This window comes from Silene latifolia, chromosome 5 (genome assembly GCF_048544455.1).
Source record: "Silene latifolia isolate original U9 population chromosome 5, ASM4854445v1, whole genome shotgun sequence".
Lineage (NCBI taxonomy): Eukaryota > Viridiplantae > Streptophyta > Magnoliopsida > Caryophyllales > Caryophyllaceae > Silene > Silene latifolia.
The window spans coordinates 4,255,040-4,279,742 of NC_133530.1; the positions used below are offsets into that span (position 1 = coordinate 4,255,040).

Sequence of the window (24,703 nt, forward strand, 5' to 3'; positions counted from 1 at the left end):
TTTCTAAAATAGAAAGATAAATACTTAACGTAAACAAATAACGGGACAAAGGGAGTGATAGTAGGAGACGAAAACAAGATTTGTTGGGTGTAAATATTTGTGTTTTTGGTGTTTTTGATGGCGAGTTTGAATTACGTTATAGTGTGGCTCGTAACTAAATTGTGTCTATTTTAAAGTTTCGAGTTAGAGTCTAACTGATTTGATCAGGGAATGGAGATTGTAGAATGTGTTGACAGGAAAGTCGGTTTTCATATTTGGGTTAGAGTTTTAATTAGGTTTGTTGTAAAACTGTTTATGGGTCGTCTCGTCCATTGAATTTGATTCATCCTGTCCGTTAAAAAAGCGGGTATGGGCAAGGCATATTAAGAAAAATACAAAGGCCCAGCCCATTAATCCGTCCCGAACCCGCTAACTCACTTGTCCGTGGGCCAAAAATTAAACATGAGCCCGACTCATGTCCGGCCCAAACCCGCATTTGAATACCTCTAGCTACTTTGTTGTGTGTATAAATTTGGAGAAAAATGATTACGCATCTGAGGTAGTACCTCAGACCTTGTAGTTTTTGAGCATATACACATTTTTTCTGAGCATATTATCATTTATAAATATAGTTTTTGAGCAATATTATATTTTTTTAGTGTAATGTTTTAATGAATGTGCTCAAAAACTTTATACTAAAGCAGAACTCAAAAATTTTAAAATAAAACTCAGAAAATAAACAATAAGAGGTACTACCTCAGATGTATAGTCTATGAATTGATAAATTTGTGTTTTGATGTCTTATTAACGGCGGGTTTGAATTAGGTTATAGTGTGACACGTTACTATATTTGTTTGTTTGGAATGTTTGAATTAAAACTAAACTAGTATATATATAGACCCCGTGTAATATATGCACGGTATATATTTTTTTTTTTTTTTTTTTTTTTTTTTTTTTTTTTTTTTTTAACCTTTTTAGAGTATTATTTATAAAGTTTAAATCTACAATTTATTTTTCAAGTTTCTTTTCATTATATTTTGATTTGAAAAATTAAAGTTAAAATCTTAAGAAGTCACAAATTGAGTATTTTTAATGAAAATTTTACTTTTACCGAGAAAGTAAGGGTGAGATTATCAGTAATACTCTCCCAAGTCTTAAGACTCTCCCACATCAGTTTTTCACTAACTTTTATTATTTCTTTATTGTTCGGACTCACCTCATACTCACCTCAGACTTTATACAGTATCCGTCAGACTCACCTCTTTACTCCTTTTTTTCACAAAAAAGAAATAACACATGGAATTCACTCATTGGTTAATTTCTCTTTAATAAGATGAGGTCAACACTCACCCAAAGTCTTAAGTTGAGTTTTGGATTTCCAAGACTCAACTTAAGACTTTGTCAAGACTAGAGTACGTAGATTATTGGTAGTCTTGAGTAAGTCTTGTCTTAAGATTTACCAAAGTCTTGTCTCAAGACTACCAATAATCTTACACTAATAATGTCATTGTAATTTTTTACTAATAACATATTTTTTAGCCACAACTTCTTAAAATGTCAATGAATTTTTATCGTAAATTTTTTATTTTTTATTTTTTTAAAAAAAGTTCTTTGTATCATAAAAAGACTGGATATAAATTTATGGGTAATGTAAGATATTGAATCTTATAAATATTTACATTTTAAAAAGTATGCTTATTTATAACTCATCATACTTAGAGTATATGCCAAAAATACTAAGCCCAATTTTAGGAAATTCTTTTAGGTGGAAAAAATGAGAGTTTCACCTATTCATTTAGTAGATAGGAGATTAGTCTTTTTATTTTTGATGTAAAGGGAGTCACTTATTTACAAGGGCGATTACGGTGATATGACTGGGTTCAAACCCAGTTCATGAGTATCACCTCTCATAACTTTACTAATTACCCTAGTTAACATCTGCACAGTAGTCGTTGTCCCTGACGGCGGAAATTTTCAAAATTCTTAGTTAAATTTTTCGAATTTATTTCGAGTGTACTTTATATTATTACCCATCCGCTCTCTCTAGCCCCTTAAGCTCAAATCCTGACTTCATCACTACATCTGCAACTATTGGGGATTCGAGATTATAAAATGTGTTGATAGAAATGTCTAGTTTCACTTTAATATACGAGGCAAGCTGGTATAAATTTTAAACAAAGATTAAATAAAGGTTTTGTTCTTTTCGACTTAAAAAGATGCGATTGAAGTACTGAACTGAAGAGAACTGAACTGAATTGAAGTAAAAATTAATTTGTATACAGATGAGTTAAATCGAACTAATAAAGCTGAACTAAATTAAATTAAACTAAACTGAAGTGAGTTAAATTTAAGTAAAAAACAATAAGGACAAATAAAGTCCAAAAAGATGACCATGTCAAATTAAGGCGTTAAGTTATCACGTTGATGAAGTTACATTAATGGATGACATCATACAGAAGTCAAACCCAATAATTAAGGATTTTTAAATGGTTATGAGTTGTAACTTGTAAGACTTGGAAAATGATATTACCATCTAGCAGACATCCCTTACCCTGGTTGATTGTTACCATTAAGGTTGACTATAAAAAGACCAAATATTACTTGGTACTATAGAGTATAAACCCCACGTTTTTCCTGGTGTAAGGGTGATTGTGATGCTAACGGAATTTATACCTAGTTATGAATATCACTATTAGGGTTTATAACTTTACCAATTAAGTTGGTTCACACCTACAATATTTATGTATATATGTAAGGAATTTGACGAAACTATCCCGTATATAAAAATAATGTAAAGAATTACGTAAATCAACGAAATATATATTTGCTTATTACGACCAAGAAACAAAAAGAAAATGACTAGCAAGTAGTGCAAAAACAATTATAAGGTCTACAACGATTAGAAAAGTAGTAGAAGTTGCTTCTCGGCAAAAATATATGGAATAAAGAGTTAGCAATTGGTACTTGTAGTTCACATAACATAGTATACAGTGTAGGAGCATTATTATGCAAAGAGTTGACAAAAAAGATAATAGCTTGAGGTAAGTAATCGATCTATTCTATCGCTTCCGCATTCAATTTATACATATTTATTATGAGACTAAAACATGTTAATTTAGACTATAAAACTTTCAGAAACTACCCAATATATAAAAACAATGTAATCGATGAAATATATATTTGTTTATTACGACCAAGAACAAAAAAAAATGACTAGCAACAAGTGCAAAAACAATTATAAGTGCCGTTGTAGACGATTATAAAAGTACTAGAAATTGCTTCTCGGCAAAATTATACGGAATAAAGAATTAATAGTTGGTACTTGGTAGTTCACATAACATAGTAAAAGTATATAGTGTAGGAGCATTATTATGCAAAGAGTTGACAAAAATAAAACAACCAACCTTAAGGAAGAAGAAGTAAAATTATTGTTGTAAATGGATCCAGCGTTGAAGGAGGCGGCTACAAGCGGAGATGTCGATTTCCTGAAGGAGGCATTTTCAAAACAACCGTCGGAGTACTTCCTTACTCAAGCCGTGAAGGCCGAAGACGAAGGGCTTGGTGGGAACATATTTCACCTGGCGTCATGGAACGACGAAGAGGCGTTTATCAAGGAAGCTATGAATATATTACCGAAAGATATTCTAAAACAGCTTCTTTTCCAAGTCGACGAGAATTTCAGCTGGACCCCGCTTCACGCGGCAGCTGTGAGGAGCGATTGTAGTTACAATATTGTTAAGCTTATGAAGGGAGTGTACGAATCATTGGCATTGTCGTATGAGGAGGAAGATGGTCTCGTCAAGCCGTGGTTGGCGTTGACCGCAGAGAATATGACTGCGTTGCACCAGGCTATGAAAGGTGAGAATGAGAATGAAAATGAGAATGAGAAATGTGCGATTGAGATATTGTTAATGGATCCCGAGTTTGCGAGTTGTACCGTTGTTGATGAATATGGTAACACGCCGCTCTTCTATGCGCTTAAGAACGGGTTCAATGGTGTTTCTGAGATGATCTTCATGTCTCCCTTAGCGTCTTCTGCTCCGTCTTCCATCTTCTGCGCCAAGGATATCTTGACTCCTTTTAGTTATGCCTCCGTCTGCTCAGGTCATTACTTTTCCCTCTTTTTTTGTTATTCCCTGTACATGTGATGTAATTATTTAGAGTATTCCCACCATATATATTAGAGTTTTGCTCAAGGTATATTAATGTCTAGACCAACGACCAATAATAATACGTCCCACCATATACTTATTCTAAACCTTGTTCAACCTATGTATTGATTTAAGTTACGGTAAATAAGTATTTCTTCTGTTTTGGTTATTTGTTTAACTATTTTATTTTAGGGTGTTTTAGTCATTTATTTACCTTTTTATATTAGGTTTTTTTTTTTTTTTTATGAGTAATGGTGATTATGCGCATTATTATAATCCATTTGTTATCCATTAAGAACCACTACAAATGATTCTCCCCTTTTCTTAATCTTTGTACAAAACTAACGGTAAACAAATAATCGGGTCATGAGAGTATTTAGGAGTATAATTTTGTAAAGAATAAACAATATGGCCAATACTGGGGGTGATAATAAGACGAGACAGCTCGCAAGCAACTCGAGCTTGGCTCGGTCGAAGCTCGACTCGGTCGAAGCTCGACTCGTGTGAGCTCGAGAGCTTAACAAGTCAAGCCAAGCTAACGCTGACTCGACTCGAAAAGCTCGCGAAGAGTTCGAACTTGTGTAATTAGATACTATATTGCTCATATATAGTTTATAAAAATATTTTGTCATGATTAATCATGACAAAATATTTTTATAAACTATATAATATATAATATACAATAGGTCTTGGTATAGACGGGTGGGGCGAACAGACGGGTAAAAACCTCTAATAAAATGGATAGGGGGGACAAGGTGGGACACCCCATGTGCTTCCCATTTTATGGTAAATGGGTATTTTGTGAGGAGAAATGGTATCCGTCTATACGTATAGACGGATAGTGCCCGTCTATAATGAGAATTTGTGTATAATATACTCCCTCCTATTCCAGATAACCGTCTCATTGTCCATTTCCGTCTATTCACAATAATGTCCCATTGTTCATTTTTGGTAAGTGTTGTGTGGTCCAAATTCAATTTAATTTCCGTCTATTCACATAACTGTCCCATTATCCGTTTTGTGTGGTCTAAACTCACTTTCTTAATTCTTGTGCCATATTCACAATGGGACGGTTATCTGGAATAGGAGGGAGTATTATATATTTATATCACACTTATCAGATGTCTCATTTATTTTCCAAATATTTATATATATAATCTCCGAGCCTTGTTATTAAAAATATCGAAAGAAAAAAACGAAAATTCAACAATTATATATAGGCTCGATTTGTGCTCGAGTTTGGATCGAGCTCGCGTTAAAGCTCACAAGCTTAATATCGAGCACAATTTTTTCAGGCATGGGAGAGCTCGAGAGCTCGCGTTAAAGCTCGCAAGCTTGATAACGAGCACAATTTTTTCAAACATGGTAAGCTCGAGATCGAGTTTTGCTTTACAAGCACGAGCCGAGCAATCGTTACTACCCCTAGCCAATACAATATTCGGGGAGGGAGGGTTCCAACCCGAGGCTTATTGTCCCCTAGACAATAAATCTATGAATCTCTAATAAAATAAATTCTCCAAAATTAATGTACCTCGTTTCTTGGCTTCTTATCGAACTCACAAAGTTTGTTAAAAACAGAGGTTGTATTAAGGTTGCTGTTCAAAAAATTTGGAGAATGGTTGGACAAGATGGACGACAAAGGATTCACAATACTTCATAAATGGGCAGAGGACGGAGAAGCAAGGCCATGTAAGCTACTTTTAGAAGGCGGCGATGTTGGTGAAGCGAGAACCAAAATATTTAAACACAAGATTTCCGAGAAAGAAAAGAAGGCATCCGACACTCCATTGCATATAGCCGCGAGGAAAAAGGATTCTGAACTCGGGCAAATCTTGATACGTGGTTATCAGCAACAAGTAAATGTAAACGAGGGTGAAAACCAAGAGTCGGTAGCGGCTGTAGAAACACCTCCTTTACCTCCTTGGGGAGTAAAGAACAATTACGGAAATACACCATTACATTGCGCCTTGTATGCATCAGCAAAACATCAAGAACTTGCACTAGAGGTCCTCACAATTGATCCAACTTCTTGTAAGATTCGCAATAACAAGGGTGAGAGTCCTTTCTTTCTCGCTGTCAGGTCAGGTTGTGCTCGAGCTGTGGATGCAATTATGAAAATTGAGGAGCCTCGCATTCAAATGCTTCGTCGTAATGATGGAACCACTATAGTCCATAGTTTATCCTCCTGTCCAGGTACAATTCTTTACTTATGTAGTTATGTATAAAAATTGTTCATTGGTGTTCATGTTTCGTTTGGAAGTTTTTTTTTTTTTTTTTTTTTTTTTTTTTTTTTTTTGACAACGATAAACTTGTATAAATAAAAGAAATTCTACATACCATTCAGATACATATTACCCATTTTCAAATGGGCGGGTACTTTTCTTGAATGGTGGGTAGTAGTCGTCGAACAGAATTGGAAAATCTTCGCACCTTTTAGTCTTCCTTACTCCAATAGTAGTCTTGGTGTACCTGCAAGAAGAAGATAAACGGGTGACAGAAATCGAAGTTCTTTTCTTCAAATTAATAGTAGCCTGAACCACTTGACCACAAGCAATGGAACGGTTGTTTTTACAGCAGACTCACTCACTTGAATGCGGCTGAACTACTTCAAATTTAAAGTGGACTATAGGAGTATATCTTTTCGCGGAATGATTTTTTTTTTTTTGAATAATATAAGTTCATCACTAATGCAGAGAAAACCGGCAGAAAGTTGCTAGAGAAATACTGGTGGCTGATCAACTTGCGAGATGATTCAGGAAAGACGGCCTTAGACTATGCGAAACAATCAAACGCGTTCTGGCTAGTAAATATGCTGAACAACCCTTCTCTTATAAAAAAGGAAGAGTTTGATTGGATAGAAGCTTGTAAACGAGAAGAGACAGCGGCTGTTCTAGCTTTCGTTGACAACTGTCAGGACCTACAACAGGCTTGTCGCCGAGAAAATGACACCCCATTACACCATATCAAACTACCTACCTATAAAGAGTACCTTAATTTCCTCAAAATTCCGTCGATAGCAGAGTTGAAGAACACAACTGATCATGAAGGTGCTACTCCTTTGCATCGGGCAATTGAGAGAAAGGATAAGCTCTTTGCTAAGGTACTATTACTTGATGAAGGGGTCGAGCGGATCATTCAAGACCATTATGGCAGAACTAGCATGGACTTACTCGCCAGGCTTTGTAAGGAAAACGACGACTGGGTATGTTTAAGCAACTTAATTTATGTCTTGTAGAAAAAAATACTGAGCATTGCATAAAGGAAAATGAATTGGCACCACCAGGTAACACTCAATCTTGGCGTCATCCTCTCACATGCAATAAGTGGGGACCCTTCAATAAAGGATGCATGTGAAAGGGTGGCACCCTATCATTATCCGCGCATAAAAAAGGTCTCATTCCATGTGGGGTAGGCGGGTTTAAAGGCTCTCGAATCAAGTATTGAAGTTTGAAGTAAAAATTTTCCACATAACATTTTGATAAGACGGTCTTACATGTCAGATCAAACCATCGACCATATTGTTAAATTTAGTACACGTTAGTATATACTCGGTGTGATTGGAAATAATGATGTCTGAAACAATTTGCAGGAGAAAATGTGCAAACTAATTAAGGTAAACCCGTACCTGAAAACATCGTATATTCAACCAGGAACTAACTTGGATCAAATTAGAAATACTCTCTCTGTCGTTGCTGCACTTTTGGCGACGATTACTTTTGCAGCAGGATTCACACTTCCCGGCGGTCTTGACAGTACCACTGGAGAAGCAATTTTTGCAAAGAGAGTAGGTTTCTTGGTATTTTTACTGGCGGATGTATATGCAATGTGTACTTCCATGCTGGTGCTGTTTTGCTTGATCTGGTCTATGGTTTCCGAACCTGACATGGCTCGGTTATTGGTCGATCGAAGTGTGTTCATACTAATGCAGTCTCTGTATGGCACCCTGTTAGCGTTTATGGCTGGCATTTACACTATGATAAAACACAGTGCTTTATGGGCAGCCATAGTTATCTTCGTCATGTGTTCAATCATTGGAGTTTCGGCAAATCGGTCCATTCTAAATAGGTTGATTGTCAAGTTGGTTCCTGCTGCTGCAAATCGAGAAAAACCAGATAGAATGCGGTTGCTCGAAGAGGTAAGAAAATAATAGAATTAAAACAATTCATCTTGATATACAGAGTTGCATTGATGATGATAATAATTCATTATTTTTCTCTTTAATTGGATTATACCACTTTCAGGGAAGTGCTGGTGCATCTCCAACAGAGGACATTATCACAATTAAAATAGAGTAAGCCCATTTCAACGGATTTACAAACCCGGATGACGATATCTCATTTTCCATAAAGTAAAGAATATGTATCATTTGTATGTTGTACTAAATAAGTGGTACTCCGTATATGTTGTATATATTACCTTATACGGAGTACCCACTTTTATTTTCATCTGCTAGGCCCATGTTATATCACCAGACGTGGTAGACACATGATTTTGGTCTATGCTATATGTGTGATTTTATTTTGTGAATGTAAGGCATACTTTTATAAATAGTTATGGATTTTGAGTGTACACAATTTAATTTACAAGAATATCAGATCGCCCTGGAAAAAAGATTCAGGAATCCGGTGATCTGCCTTGTAACGCCTTATTCTTTGTACCACATGGATTCCATTTTTAATAAATGGTAGTATAAATTCCACATTTAGTTTTTGTCTTTCAACATGATTTTTAATTTTAAAAAAAAAAATCCGCAATCTAAGCAGATCAACCAGCAAAATTGACTAAATCCGCAATCTATGCATGTCAGTTATGTCCTTCCCTAGAGAGTGAAGTTCTTAATCCCCTTTAGATATAGGTGCCAGCGAAATTGACTAAATCCGCAATCTACGCAGGCCAACCAGCTTGAACCACACAATGGTTGCTCTTAACTACGGGCTTTGCCACATATCTCTCACAAGCCCTGGCATTTAAGAACTTGCACTACAAGAAATCTGCTCTCGGACGACTGAATTACGCGACAGAAAATAGTCGCTAAAAGCTCTCGGGCGACTACAGTCAGTCGCCAATTGGTCGTCGCGCAACGCTTAGTCGCCTAAATTCACTCGGGCGACGGATTTCAGTCGCTAAAATGGCGACGGATAAAATAATACTCGCCAAATTAGCGACGAAAGGTGGTCGCCAAAATGGCGACGGGTAGCTGGTTAGTCGCCAAACTAGCGACGGATTGGGGTCGCTATTTTGGCGACGCATTTATATCTGTCGCCAAATTCGTCGCTATGTTGCAAAAACTGAAAAATATAATTAGAGGGTTTGCGACGGGGGTGGTCGCTGTTTTGGTCGCCAAATTGGCGATGGGCCTTGGTAGTCGCCATTTTAGCGACGGATGTCGGTCGCTAATGAGCCGATTTCAGTCGTTATTTTTGTATAGATTTGACCTGAAATTTTCATTTAGCTCGAGCCAAATTGCTACAATTTGAAAATTGCTACAATTTGAACCTGCAATTAAAATTACAACCCAGCAGCATACACAACGCACACGATGGCCAACAGCGTCACATTTCATACAAATGAAATCCGAATTCAAGTTATTACAACCAACGCAACAAGATGGTTCGTGTCCAAGTCTAACTAAACAAAGGATAAACAAGTCTCATGCATCTAACTAAAACATCCGACAAGTAAAAGGATAAACAACCAAGAACTGGGTCAATGACACGACAAAGCAGATCCCGCTCCACTACCACCTCCTCCGGAAGGATCTTTAGGGTCTTGATTTTGTGGACGCCATCCCGGATTGCAAAACGAGAAATAAGTGGTCATCAACTCCATTTGCTCCTTCATTCTCTTCAATTCTTCATCCCTTGCGGCCTCCCTTGCTTCCCTTTCCGCCTTCCTTTCTTCTCTTTCGGTCTCAAGTGTAGTTTGAAGTTGAGACACGATACTCGGCATATATGTTTGGCTTTGAGGGGTTCCCGAAGTAGGTCGGTCGTAGAAGAGTTCTCTTACCGTTCCGGTTCCATACACCCCCCCCCCCCCATTGAAACCATTCACTAAATCAAGCCAAAGCTCATTATCGGAGATGTCGGGATTCCTCTATTTTCGAAGTCGAAATTTAGCCTAAAAAATTAAGCGTTAATGATTATATGTTATACTTGTATAATAATATATATGTAATCAAAACATTTGAAAGGAATTGTATTATATACATATAAATTGGCGTTCTTCTTCGAATTCCACACCCTTTTCCCCTTAGCTCCTTCTTTGGTATGCGTGTCATAGAAAAGCTCCGGAACCGTAGGCATCTTACCCTTATTCTTGGCCGTCTTCCGAAAATGAAAAACAAAGGTTAAATTATAAAGATTAATTAATACTTTAAATAATCTCAAACATAATCTAACTTATATATAAAATTAAATATACGACGTACACTTGACATTGCTCAGTCATAGAATGATTGAGAACCTCCGTAATGCGTAGCATCAATGTGGGCATCCTTCTTCCCTCCCCTTTTATTGATCGCTGCTCGAGGTTGAACAACTTTGATTCGTTTAGTCATGTAAAACCAGTTAATAATCGAAGTTGAACAACTTTTACTTTGTTTATTAACTTAACAAACCCAGCCTCGAAACCGAAAACGCAGAAATAGTTTTGCGAGCGGCAATGTTGTAGGTTATTTAATTTGCAAACTACGAAGGTAATAACTCAAACAAAGGTGTGTATTTGATAAGGGGAGTGAGAGGAAGATAATGTTGGTTGTACTTCGTGAATTGGTGGAAGGAGCAAGGAGAATTGAAATGCTATTTTTCCGTTCTATATACTCATGACTTGATTTTCAGTGACACATCATCCGCCACCAATTGAAATGCTATTTTTCCTTTGTTATGAAATTCGAACCAATCAGCATTCTTGTGCCTGACATGGTGCATTCCTATGTCCATCATATGTACCAAGTCATGATTTTTATGTCAATAGAAATGCAAGTTTCTGTAATATCTATCTACATTTTTTAAGATTGTCATCTATATTCGTTCAATAGGGTGATTTGTATGCATTGTCTTCATTCTGATCCTACCCTCCAAATTGGAATCACCCTAGACTGTAAGTTTTTTTTTTTCTTTGGATGAAAACAGGAATCCATTTTTGAAATAATGGTCAAAAATAAAATATTTGTCGTTTTGGGTCGGTTTTGAAAATATTTGTCAAAATGGTGTCCACGTAGGCTCGGGATTTCTGGACCTAAAACACGCCACTACAAATGGCGTGTTTATAATGAGTAGGGAAAGAAACTTCATTAAAAAATGGACTAAAACAAACACGCCATTGGGAATGGCGGGTTTAGGAGGGGAAACACGCCATCCCCTATGGCGTGTCTTGTGTAAATTTTTGTTTTTTTTTTTTTTTTTTGTTTTTTTAAGTTTAGTCAGTTGAGTAAAAAAATTGTTGTAAAGACACGCCACTACTAATGGCGTGTTTCCTTCACAAAACACGCCATTAGTAGTGGCGTGTTTCAGGTCTAGAAATCCCGAGCCTACGTGGACACCATTTTGACAAATATTTTCAAAACCGACCCAAAACGACAAATATTTTATTTTTGACCATTATTTCAAAAATAGCAACTAATACTTGGTCGGGTTTACAATTGTGGATTCACTGTTTGTCAGTTGTATTTTTCAGATGGTTGGGCAAAAAAATTGCGGCAAAAAGATTGCGGCTAATCCAAATTGGAATCACCCTTTTTCCTCTTTAATTCCAATTCAATCAGGCTGCTGTGTTCTACCGGTGGGCCGGCTGCCGGCCTGCCGGCAGAACACAGCCTACAGCATTCCTCTTTCTTCTACTTTGCAAAGTGAGGGGGTGTTCTGCCGGTGGCCAGACCGGCTGCCGGTCTGCCGGCAGAACACAACTCTCAGCCATTTTCACCTCTTCTTCATGTAAAGGCATTGGAATGCCTTCCTTGCCCCAATTCCTCCATACTCGACTCGATTCCTGCAAGAGGATACATCAAATCACGGGTACGGGGATTGGGCACAAAATGCAAGGAAAGACATATAAAACCGACTCGACATGAGTCGGAATGCGTAAAAGAAAGAGGGAAATTCGGCGCAAATTAATCGTATATCAGTGGGCCAATTGAAATGTGAAAAAAAATTACAAAATGCCATTTTCGAAAATAAAAATGTTACCTTTGTGATTTTATCTAGCATTTGCTCACTCCATTTCAATTTTATACGGTTGTTCAAAATTAGAATTTTTTTTTAAAAAAGTAAGGAATTATATTAATAAAATGGATTCAAAGAAGAGAAATAATATGATCAAAAAAAACTTTTAGGACTTTAGAAAAAAGCTAATTCGTGAAATCTGATGCGTATTTCACGGTCATATTTATTCTCCGCCTTAAATTAAAGACGAAAAACCATACTCAATACATAAAAATTGTATGATTACCACTGCCGTTTGCCAGGGTTTGTAGACGAGTTCATCAAGCCGAGATCGATTTGGAGTACGATATCAACGTCTCTGAAATCGATTTACTCTGCAATACTTGATGCATTCCTTTCTGTTAAAGGGACATCAACACTTCCCTGAAAGTAGTACAAATACAGTTAAGAAAACTAAAAAAAAAATCATTGGTTCACCTTTATAAATTTAAGCTATTTAGAAGTTCAAACAAGAGTAAATGTATTTAAATAACATATTCTTACCTCTTCGAGCAACCGGATTTGATCTTGATTTTCTTCTCTATTTGCAGTAGGAATTAACTTGGCAATTACATTATGTAAAATGGTCCGATTTGCGGCAATTCCAATGACTGAACACATGACGAAGACAAGTATGGCTGCCCATAAGGAACGGTGTGCTATTACAGTGTAGACGCCAGTCATAAACGCTAACAAGGTAGCATATAAGGACTGCATTAGTATGTACACACTACGATCAACCAATAATCTAGCTATGTCGGGTTCAGAAACCATAGACCAAACCAAGCAGAACAGGACCAACATGGAGGTACACATAGCATATACATCCGCCAGTAAAAATACTAAGAAAACTGCTCTTTTTGCAAGAATTGCTTCTCCAGAGTTACTATCAAGTCCACCAGGAAGAGTGAATCCTGCTGCGAATGTTATTGTTGCTAAAAGTGCAGCAACAACAGAGAGCGTGTTTCGTATTTGATCTAAATTAGTTCTCGGTTGAATATATGATGTTTTGAGATATGGATTCACTTTTATTTGCTTGCACATTTTCTCCTGCAAGTCGTTTCAAGAGCGTTAAAACCCGCCTACAACATGTTTAATGGGGCCTTTTTTTTTTACTCGAGAAATCACAGAAATTAAGTTGTTTAAACATACCCAGTCTTCATTTTCCTTGCAAAGCCTGGCGAGTAAGTCCATACTAGTCCTGCCATAATGGTCTGGAATGATCCGTTCGACCTCATCATCAAGTAGTAGTACCTTTGCAAGAAGCATATCCTTTCTCTCCAGGGCACGGTGCAAAGGAGTAGCACCTTCATGATCAGTTGTGTTCTTAAGCTCTGCTATCGATGGAGTGTTGAGGAAGTTAACGTAATCTTTATCCGTGGGTAGTTTGATGTGGTGAAGAGGGGTGTCATTTTCTTTGCGACAAGCCTGTTGTAGGTCCTGACAGTTGTCGATGAAGGCAAGAACAGCAGAGGTCTCTTCTCGTTTACAAGCTTCAATCCAATCGAATTCTTCTTTTTTTATACGAGAAGGGTTGTTCAGCAAACTTACTAGCCAAAGTGCGCTTGCTTGTTTGGCATAGTCTAAGGCCGTCTTTCCCGAATCATCTAGCAAATTGATGATCCACCAGTATTTTTCTAGCAACCTTCGACCAGTTTCCTCTGCATTCATCATGATGAGTTTATTATCTTAATCCGAAGAATTTACTCAATCCACGAAAACAAACACCCAATTCTAAACGAAATATCAATAGTTCAATACCGATGAACCATTTTTATACACAACCTAATGTATTTATCTGCACTAAAATTTTTCGCTCTTTTAGGTTATTCCCTCTGTCCCGGTCATTTGTTGTCCTTTTCCATTTTGGGGTGTCTTAGTCATTTGTTGTCCTTTCTATTTTGAGAATGAACTTGATGAGTAATTTGATCATTCTCATTCAATTTGTTCCACATGTCATTTAGTTATTGGCCTATTCCCCTTTCCTTGGTCTTTGTGCCAAAACGAAAGAACAACAATTGACCGGGACGGAGGGAGTATTAGTTTTCATTCTAAAGTTATATAATTGTACCTGGACATGAGGATAAACAATGAAGCACAGTAGCTCCATCATTGCGCCGAAGCATTTGGAAACGAGGCTCCTCAATTTTCATGATTGCATCCACAACTTTAGCACAACCTGAAGTGGCAGCGAGAAAGAAGGGACTTTCACCACTGTTGTTGCGAATCTTACACAAAGTTGGATCAACTGAAAGGATCTCTAGTGCAAGTTGTTCATGTCTTGACGTTTTATCCAAGGCGATATGTAATGGCGTGTTTCCATGACGGTTCTGTAATCTCCAAGGAGGGCATTCTACAGGAACTAACTCTTGGATTTCACCCTCACCTGCACTCACTTGTTGCTGTTGATAACCACGTATAATGATTTGTGCTAGTTCTGAATCCTTGTTCCCCGCAGCTATGTGCAATGGTGTGTTCTGAATCTTATTTTCTTTAACGAAAACCGTACGTTTAAAGATTTTGGCTCTTGCTTCACCAACAACGCCGCCTTCTAAAAGTAGCTTACATGGCCTTGCTTCCCCATCCTCTGCCCATCTATGAAGTATTGTGAATCCTTTGTCATCGTCAACGATCTTGTCCAACCAATCGGGATATTTCTCGAACAGCAACCTCAATACAACATCTATTTTTCACATTCGTCATTTAGTTAGACAGGCAGAGACAAACATGATTTTGGTACGTACAATGTTTAATGTAATCATATGTCAGAAAATTATTAAGGAATATAAATTTTCCTAGGCATTAATTATACTTTTTATATGGCTTGTTCTCTGTTTTAGATGCTATCTACCAACGAGTAGAAAATAATCGACTATCCTATTTTTTGTTGGAAAATGAGTTGGCTCCACCCGGTGACACCCAATCTCGACGCTACCCTCTCACATGCAATAGGTGGGGACCCCTTCAATAAAGGATGCATGTGAGAGGGTGACACCCAATCTCTGCGCCACCCGGTGGCACCCTATCATGTGCACAATCCGCTCGCTTAAAAGTGGGTACAATTTGTTAGCTAAATGGGTAACCTTACCAAAAATGGAATAAGATAACTATTGACTTATACACTGCAAAATAGAAATAAATAAATATCGAGCAACATATCTTAAAATGAAAATAAATAACTACGGAGTACTCAATAGGTGCAAGAGATTAATACATTTGTCTTAAACAGTAGGTTAAAATGGATATAATAGGGTTGAATTAAGCCGGGTATTGCGATAATATCGAAACTGATTCACTTACTTATTAAATCAGTGGTATGGTTTTGTTTCAAGTTTTATAACAATGTACCTACAACCAGTTGAGTATGAGGAAAGAGTAATGACCTGAGCAACGGGCGGCATAAGTAAAAGGCGTCGAGTCATTGGTTGAGGGGAAAATAGAAGATGAAGATAAGGGAGACATCAAGATGGTTTCAGCAACAAGACTGAACCCCTTCTCGAGTGCATAGTATAGCGGAGTGTTACCGTCACTATCAACAATGGTGCAGCTCTCAAACTCAGTATCCATAGTCAATATCTCCATCGCACATTTCTCATTCCCATTTGTCAAAGCCAAGTGCAACGGCGTCCTCTTGTATACAGTCAACGCCAACCACGGCTTGACGAGACCATCTTCATCATCCTCGTACGACAATGAAAATGATGCATACATTTGTTTCATAAGCACGAATATGTTGTAGCTGTCGTAGCTCATCACAACAGCAGCATGGAGCGGGATCTGGCTGTAATCGTCGACTTGGAAAAGAAGCCGTTTTTGTATGTCTTTGGGTAGTATACTCATAGCTTCCCTCATAAACTCTTCTTTGTTGTTCCGTGCGGCCAAGTGGAAGATGTTCCCAGTATTCGAGTAGCCGTCGCCTCTCGGAGATTGAGTCAGGAAGTACTCCAAAGGTTGTTTCGAAAATGCTTCTTTCAGGAATTCCACATCTCCGCTTATTGCTGCTTCCTTCAACGCCGGATCCATTTTGCAGTAACTGTTTTTTCTTAGTCTTTGTTTTTTCAATTCTTTTGCTTAACTCTCCAAATAAAAGCTACACGTACCATTCATTTATGAATACTGTCAAGGCTTCACCTGATCCACAGACTCAATATAAGTCTTAACAATAGTAAAATAATATTATTTTATTCTAAAGACTCAACTTAGACTCTTTTATTTCTTCCACTTTATCCCTCATACTCATTAAAAATCTCAACAACAATAAATAGGACTCACTTTTACACACACAATACTATTTACGGGCCACCCTCAGATTTTTCTACAGTAGAGTTGCCTTTATCTCTACTTTTAGTTGAGAATTTGCTTTTTAGTGTTGCTGGTACCCCATCTTGGTACCCCGTTAAACTTAGTCTTAATTAAGAAGAAAAACAACACTCTTTTTCCTTTTTTATGTTACGATAAACTGTCAAGGACAAAATTGTAGTTCACACGCTACTAATTTAAGTTTGTTTCTAACCCAAAAAAAAAAAAATCAATCTTTTTTAAAAAAAATCTAACAAAAATATTTGTAGTCGTTATCCAAGTCTTTTTTTTGCCAAAAATTGGTTCACGGTAAGTTTCTCGGCCACTCAGCGACTTTGGTGTTTAGTCGTTGTTTGTCCTACGTGAACCTATTTTTTACTTCTAATTTGTTTCAGTCCCGTAGTAAGTATAAATCGTCTAAAAGTCACTACTTTTTGTTTCTTAATCGTAATAATAAAAACATTAGTTTGCGATTCGTTTATGTAGATCGAGTATGGATTAGATCAGTTCGAATGTATGACAAATTAAGCCAAATTTTCACAAATTCTAATAACACTGTAAGTGAAGTAGTTGTGGGAGTAATGCATAAGACAAGGACCTCAACTATCATATTTTTTTCCATCAAGGACCTAAACTATCTGAATTTTCCGTTAAGGACCTCAACACTTAACTCTGTTAACTTTCCGTTAAGTAATCATAACTTGGCATAAAAATAAGATATTCACTGAAAAATAACAGTCTGGTTTTATTTGCTTGAATTTCAGAATCCTAATATCAATAAAATGTTTTTCTATTTACTACTCCCTCCATTTTTTTTATTTGTCGTTCTAGTAAATTTTGCTTTTTTCTTTATATTTGACGTCCTAGCTTGCATCTGGGACTTGTTTAATTTTCCAAAGAATATTAGTGGGACTTCTATTCTCTCACCCAATAACAAGACTGCAAAAAAAGGTAAGTGACATGCATCTCGCTCTTCCCTATGACAAAACTTCACACACAAAAAATAACACATGTGGCAAAAAGTAGACGAGCAAAGAGAAAAAGGGAGTAATAAATGCATTTCTTAATCTTTGTGTTTTTACTTAGAACGACTTATTATAATAAAAAGTGGAGGGAGTATTCCTTCGTTTTACCTCCATATCATCTTTCAATATCAAAATCTTTTTTTCCACCAACAACAATCTCCCAGCAAAAAAAGCACCACCATTTGTGGGTGGATAGAAACAATGACTATGATTGTTATTTTGTCCATAAATCCATACAAGTAATTATTATGTAGGGTTGTTTTGCTTTTCCAAATTTCAGGATTTGTATCAGGGGCGGATGCAGGAATTTTGGTTTTGGGTGGCACAATTTTTTTAACCGTGATTCTAATATTACTTTGCGCTTATTTACACACGTGTACTCTTTTATAGCCATACATACACGATCAAATATCGCAAAAGACTACATATATGTTAATAGAATATTTGAAATAAATATAAATCTTACATATATAATATACTAAACTAGGTTTGTGACCCGTGAAATTCACGGGTTTATCTGTTTTAGTTTTGATATTTTTATCGTATTATTAATATTTGTTCGAACAATTAGTTGTTGATCAATTTAAAAATATACAGCCTTGAAATACATAGAAATTAGTTAGTTAATATCTTATTAATTTGACAATTTTGGTTTATTTTTTTAAATCGAATCCTGTCAGTGACAATGTGGTAGGCTGGTAGCTACTAATTTTGAGAAACTTGACAACGGAGCAATGACAAAGACGACTCGTTATATATACGTGTGTTTTACTCCGCAATATAATAAAGTGAGTTTTTTAAATATTAAAAGTTGAAACCATCCGTATATAATAAATTTCGTATGGAAAAATCTTCAATAACGCCTTATAAGGTTGTAAACTCAATACCTCAGTATAGTCATCTCCAAATTATTTCCAGACCTCTCCATCAACCCTCCTACAGAAATTTCTTTGAAGTCTTATCACCACGTGCATGCTTCAAATATTATTTACATCCAAAAAAAATTTATTATATCGATAGAAAAATATTAGATACGATTCAACGGTATGGTCGGTATCTACTCCATATATTACGAATTAAATTTTCATTTCAATTGCTCAATAATCTAAAAAACTATATTCCCTAAATCCGAATTCCAAAAGGTTCATAAAATTTTTTAAGTTCCTTATTACTATTTCAAGAATTTGATTCATTTCTTGTTATACTTATGTCCACAATCCTATATAAAAATAAAAATAGTATTAAAGACTATAAAATAATCTATTCTGGTTTTGAAAAAAAAAATACATAAACTTAAAAATATACGGATTAGAATTTAGAAACCATACTATTTAATATTTATCTGAAGGTTCACTTTTGCTTCCTTTTAGTACGCTTCATTTTAGTACATGCCTTGATAATAGTTCATATGAAATGAAAAAGAAAAATATATGTTAGAGATGATTATACTCATGAATACAAAAATACAAATTTAAATAGGTTGATCGGGAAAGCATAATAGTAAAATTACACAACAATATACGCTTAATAACAAATTTAAAGAAATATTATAACATCTTCATTTTGAGATCAACGATCATCTTATAATGGTTAAAAAAACATAAACCACTTAAAAAAGTAAAGTAAATTTTATAGAAAAACAATCAAAAGGTGGGAGTTGGAGAAAACTTAAATTGGAAGAGGAAATGACATAATTAAACTGATTAATTATTGTCATGATGGTTCAAAAAGTAAATTGTGAAATTTAAAGTTTTTTTATTCAATTATTTGTACTTATTTATTTACCATAATTATGAGAGTAGGTTTTTTTTAAGGAAATTATGAGAGTAAGTTTATGTGCTATTCCTGTTTTGACAAAAAAACATATAAACTTAAAAACATACGAAGTAGAATTTAGAAATCATACTATTTAATATTTACTCGAAGGTTCACTTTCGCTTCCTTTTATTACATGCCTTGATAATAGTTCATATAAAATGAAAAAGAAAAATATACGTTAGAGATGATTATACTCGTGAATACAAAAATACAAATTCAAATAGGTTGATCGGGAAAGTATAATAGTAAAATTACACCACAATATACGTTTAATAATAAATTAAAAGAAGTATTATAAGACTTCTATTTTGAGATCAACAATCATCCAGTATTTATCAGTTTCTACCTTATATTTTTTTACCTTTAATTTTACCTCAGTTTCGTGCCTTTTGTATTTCTTCCCTCTTCAAATTACCCACGTGATGGTTTGCCTTATCTGCATTTACATACATTTCATGGTGCTTTAAAGTTATATAAAAAACACATTGACCAAAAGATAAAACATCAACCTGCTAAGAACTTGACAAACGAATCAAAACATTGTCACATGTAAGTCACTTAAATTAAACCAACTGGAAACCATGAATTTAAATATAAAGCAAACGATTCATAAAACCAACAACATAACAAATTAAAATATACTTTATGGGACACAGCAGCAGCAACAGCAGCAGCAACAACAACAACAACAACAACAACAACAACAACAATAACAACAACAACAACAACAACAACAACAACAACAACAACAACAACAACAATATTCAACAATATTCAACAATAATACTCGACAATAATACTCAATATACTCAATATAATCAAATAAATAAATTAAACCATAAAATACAATCCACAACTTGGAAACTTATGACAAATGGGCATATTTTAAATAAATAAAGTGAATAAAAACTATTATAGGTATTGTAGGTTTTATAGTCATTACACAACCATAAATTCCCATATTTTAATTTAATTTTTAATTTATTTTGTGGTATTATTAAATTAGATAATTGATTGTCGAGGAGCTCAAGAGATGCATTAAATAGGACAAAATGTTAATGAAGATTATGGGTGTTAAGTAATATAAGGAGTTTTAATAAAATTATTAACATATTATATTTCAAAAACTAATTAAATAGGAAAAACTTTTAATTAATTTGGTGTGTGTTAAGTATTATGAAGAGTTTTAATCAATTTATTACCATGTTTAATTAAAAAAAATGAAATAGAAAAATGTTAATAATGGTGGGTGTTCAGTAATATGAATAGGTTTAATTAATTTATTAACAGGTTTTATTACAAAAATTTTAAAAACAATGAATTAAATAGGAAAATGTTAATAATGGTGAGTGTTTAGTAATATGTAGAGGTTTAATTAATTCCTTAACATGTTTTATTACAAAAATTTCAATTAAAAATTCAATTTTAATTATAAATTATGAAATTTATTAACATGTTTTATTACAAAAATTTCAATTAAAATGTCAATATTAATTATAAATTGTGAAATTTATTAACATGTTTTATTACAAAAATTGCAATTAAAATGTCAATATTAATTATAAATTATGAAATTTGATGTAAATTTGTAAGGGTTATATAAATTTTGAAAAACAATATATTTAATATACAAAATTAATTTAAGAATAATAATAATATCCTTTAATATTATAGATATAAGTGAATTAAATTAATTTATAGATAAATGATTTAAATTAATGTCATGTAATAATAAATTGATAATCCATGTCACATTAATTCGCCATGTCACATTAAAAATATGCAACATCACATTTAAATATGCCATGTCACATTAAGTTTTAATCTAGGTGGCTTTTTGGATCCTACGTGGCTTTGTCTAGGTGGCATTTATTTGTCATTTTTAGGGTTACCTTTTAATTATATTTTATAGATATCGCAAAAGACTACATATATGTTAATAGAATATTGGAAATAAATATAAATCTTACATATATAATAAGTAGTAATGAAAAAAATTATAACGTCAAGTCATTTTTGCATAAAAAATTGGCACTTTTTTCATTGTTGAGTAACCTTTCTCCTATTTTTAAAGCTAATAAAGACCAAAAAGCAAAAAATGTAGCTAGTTGGAATCAAACGCGGAGCTGCATGCAAGAACTCCTTTACACTTACCACTAGACTATTAACTTTACATTGCATATAAAAGGAACTAACTGATATACATAACCGAACTTTTTGGGTCACGTGATAGCACTTGCCCTCACTTCCCCCTCCCCCCCCCCTCCCCCAATCCGCCCCAGATTTGTATATTGTTTCTTCAAATAGCATTTTTATTTGTACGAGGGTCTCGATCTTCCTACTTAAGTTCTTTTATACGATTTACGTTTCCTCATTTATAAATTACAATTTTCATCTTTCCCAAACTTGCTTTTACGAGAAATTTTTGCTCTAATATTAGGCCTATTAATATTGTATTAGGCCTAGGTTTTATTATTATTTACAAAGCCCGTTTGTAATCTTATATAAACCGTTTGCTAAACGTAATACAAACACAACTTTCCCTCATATTGTTTATCATGGTATCAAGGATTCCTTTCCACACAAATCTCCACCACCAAACCCTAATCTAATCACTTACCGTCACAACGAAAATCATTCGTCATTCTCTGATGGCGGGTGACGACACAGAAATCAAAGAGCCACCGAAGCTCGAATACTCTAACCCCTTTTATCTTGGTCCTCACGACGTTCCCAACATCAAAATATCCAACGTTGTGCTTCGTCGCAGAAATTATGATGACTGGAAAAACTCAATTTCAATGTCTCTCAAATCTCGAAGAAAATTCGGCTTTATCGATGGCTCAATCAAAAAGCCCACAGATGAATTTTTTCTCGAGCAATGGGTAGTCGTCCATTGTACCTTGGTACAGTGGATCCGGAATACGATTGATGACTCTATTCTTGATACGGTTTCTTACGTCGATAACGCCGCCGCTCTCTGGTCTGAATTGGACTCACAGTTCAACGTGGTCGACGGTACGCTTATTCATGATCTCAAAACTCAATTACACGATTGTAAACAATCCAAAGGTATGGATGTCACTGCTTTTTGTGGGAAAATGAAATCGCTTTGGGATTTGCTTATTATTCATGAACCTCCGTTTGCTTGTAAATGTGGTAAATGTGAATGTGACATTGGCCCGGCTGCAATCAAACGCCTCGACAATGAAAGGCTTCATCAGTTTTTTATGGGTCTCGACTCTACCCTTTATAGCAATATCCGGTCTCAACAATTTCAGTTGGATCCTTTGCCCACCCTTAGTCGCGCATACCATGCTGTACTGCAAGAGGAGCGTTTACGCGCGCCTAAGGAGCCCACCGTGGATGTCTCTGATGTTGTTGCATTTGCCACACCTGCTGCCCCATCCTCGGTAGATTGGCGTGTTTTACGTGACAACGAACGCGGGGAACGTCGCCAATACTTCTGCAATCACTGTGAAACCCGTGGTCATGTCGTGGGTCACTGTTATTTTAAAACTCTGTGTTTTCCGGAATGGTGGGGCGATAGGCCTCGCACCTTGGCTGAATATTGCCGTTCTAGAACAGCGGGCAACCGTGGGGCAGGTTCTGGTGGTAGCAGCGGGTCCTCCGGTCAATCTTCAGGTTCTGCCGGTGGTTCTAGTGCAGGGACTTTGTCCTCCGAGAAACTGGTCCATGCTAATTTGTTAACCTCTGGAATTTCTACAAATTCCGTGCTCGCTTCATATCGTCTAAGTGGTAAGTGCAATTGGATCATTGACACGGGGGCCTCCAATAACGTAACGGGCAATTTGTCGTGTTTGGAGGAGCAACGTGTCATTTCTGCTCGTCCCGTTGGGCTGCCGAATGGACAACGGATCGAGTCGACTATTACGGGAACCGTTTTCATTAATCATTCGCTTATCTTACGGAATGTTTTATTTATTCCGAGCCTCAGACCGTCAAAACTATCCGTAGCGATAATGGAACTGAATTTAATTGTATGGCTGGTTATTTCTTTCAAAAGGGCATTCCGTTTCAAACTTCTTGTGTTGGCACACCTCAATAAAATGGGCGTGTCGAACGCAAGCACCGTCATAATTTAAATGTGGCGCGTGCTTTTCTTTTTCAGGCTCATTTGCCTAAACGTTTTTGGAGCGAGTGCATTTTAACCGCCGCTTACTTAATAAATCGCACGCCTTCCCCTTTAATTGATAATAAAACCCCGTATGAATGCCTCTTTGGCGTGGCTCCATCCTACAACAATTTACGAGTTTTTGGTTGCTTATCATTTGCTCATAATCAAAATACCCGAGGTGATAAATTTGAGAAACGGGGTCGCAAATGTGTTTTTGTTGGGTACCCTCACAATAAGAAAGGTTGGAAGTTATATGATTTGGAGACGGAAACTTTTTTCGTTTCCCGTGATGTTACTTTTTATGAAACACATTTTCCTTTTGCTTCGTCTTCGTCTGTTCCCTCTACCCCGCCTGACTCCTCTGCCACGTCAGCCCCCGTCACCTCGGATGTTCCCTTCAACGGCACATTTTATGACGGTGCTGCCTCTGGCCAGGGGGGGCGTTCGGACGAAACAAGGGATACGGGCCCTTCTGCATTTGATACGGAACATGGGACTTCTTATAATAGTGAGACTACTACTCCAAATATTTCAAGTCCTCTACCTAGTGATCCTCCGGAGGTTTTAGGCCGTGGTCAGCGCCTTAAAATTCCAAATTCTCGTCTCAAAGGTTATGTTCTTGGCACCGCCCAAAGTCCATCCTCTTCTCCCGACTCACCGAGCTCTCCAACGTCGCCCTCAGGTACGCCATACTTAATTGCAAATTATATCAACTGTGATAAATTTTCGGCCAAGCATTGTAATTTTATTGCAGCTGTTACATCCGGGGCGAACCACCATCCTTTAAAGAAGCTTTTCGTGACGAAGGCAGGTGCTTAGCAATGAAAAATGAAATTGATGCTCTTGACACGTGGGAGCTCACTGATCTTCCTTCTAATAAGAAGGCCCTTGGATGCCGCTGGGTTTATCGGATTAAATACAAGTCGGATGGTACTGTTGAAAGACTCAAAGCTCGCCTGGTCGTGTTTGGTAATCATCAGGTTGAAGGTCTCGATTATGGGGAAACATTCGCTCTGGTTATCAAAATGGTTACTGTCCTTACTTTTTTTGGCTGTGGCGTCTATTAACAACTGGGAATTATACCAGATGAACGTT

At 36.0% G+C, this 24,703-nt stretch overlaps 3 protein-coding genes and 1 long non-coding RNA gene across 4 annotated transcripts; 2 read left to right on the forward strand and 2 right to left on the reverse strand.

Annotated features, from left to right (window-relative positions):
• Positions 1-5,620: 5,620 nt before the first annotated feature.
• Positions 5,621-6,688, reverse strand: LOC141655813 (uncharacterized). Its single transcript, XR_012548192.1, has 2 exons — positions 6,468-6,688; positions 5,621-6,315 (listed from the first exon to the last, which is right to left on the reverse strand). It is a non-coding gene; the product is annotated as an uncharacterized LOC141655813 (long non-coding RNA).
• A 113-nt stretch (positions 6,689-6,801) lies between these two features.
• LOC141657972 (protein ACCELERATED CELL DEATH 6-like) lies at positions 6,802-8,304 on the forward strand (the record flags this gene model as incomplete). Its single annotated transcript, XM_074465361.1, has 2 exons — positions 6,802-7,332; positions 7,720-8,304. Coding segments are annotated over 2 exons (1,089 nt in total), but the record flags the coding sequence as incomplete, so codon positions are not given.
• A 4,135-nt stretch (positions 8,305-12,439) lies between these two features.
• On the reverse strand, positions 12,440-16,443 carry LOC141656474 (protein ACCELERATED CELL DEATH 6-like). The gene is made up of 5 exons (XM_074463383.1): positions 15,712-16,443; positions 14,400-15,011; positions 13,481-13,989; positions 12,833-13,378; positions 12,440-12,712 (listed from the first exon to the last, which is right to left on the reverse strand). The coding sequence occupies exons 1-5, from the start codon at positions 16,349-16,351 to the stop codon at positions 12,659-12,661; spliced, it is 2,361 nt and encodes a 786-aa protein (XP_074319484.1). The 5' UTR covers positions 16,352-16,443; the 3' UTR covers positions 12,440-12,658.
• Positions 16,444-22,121: 5,678 nt separating this feature from the next.
• LOC141657973 (uncharacterized) lies at positions 22,122-24,427 on the forward strand. The gene is made up of 2 exons (XM_074465362.1): positions 22,122-23,270; positions 23,603-24,427. Exons 1-2 carry the CDS (start codon positions 22,122-22,124, stop codon positions 24,425-24,427), a joined length of 1,974 nt encoding a protein of 657 aa, XP_074321463.1.
• Positions 24,428-24,703: the final 276 nt, after the last annotated feature.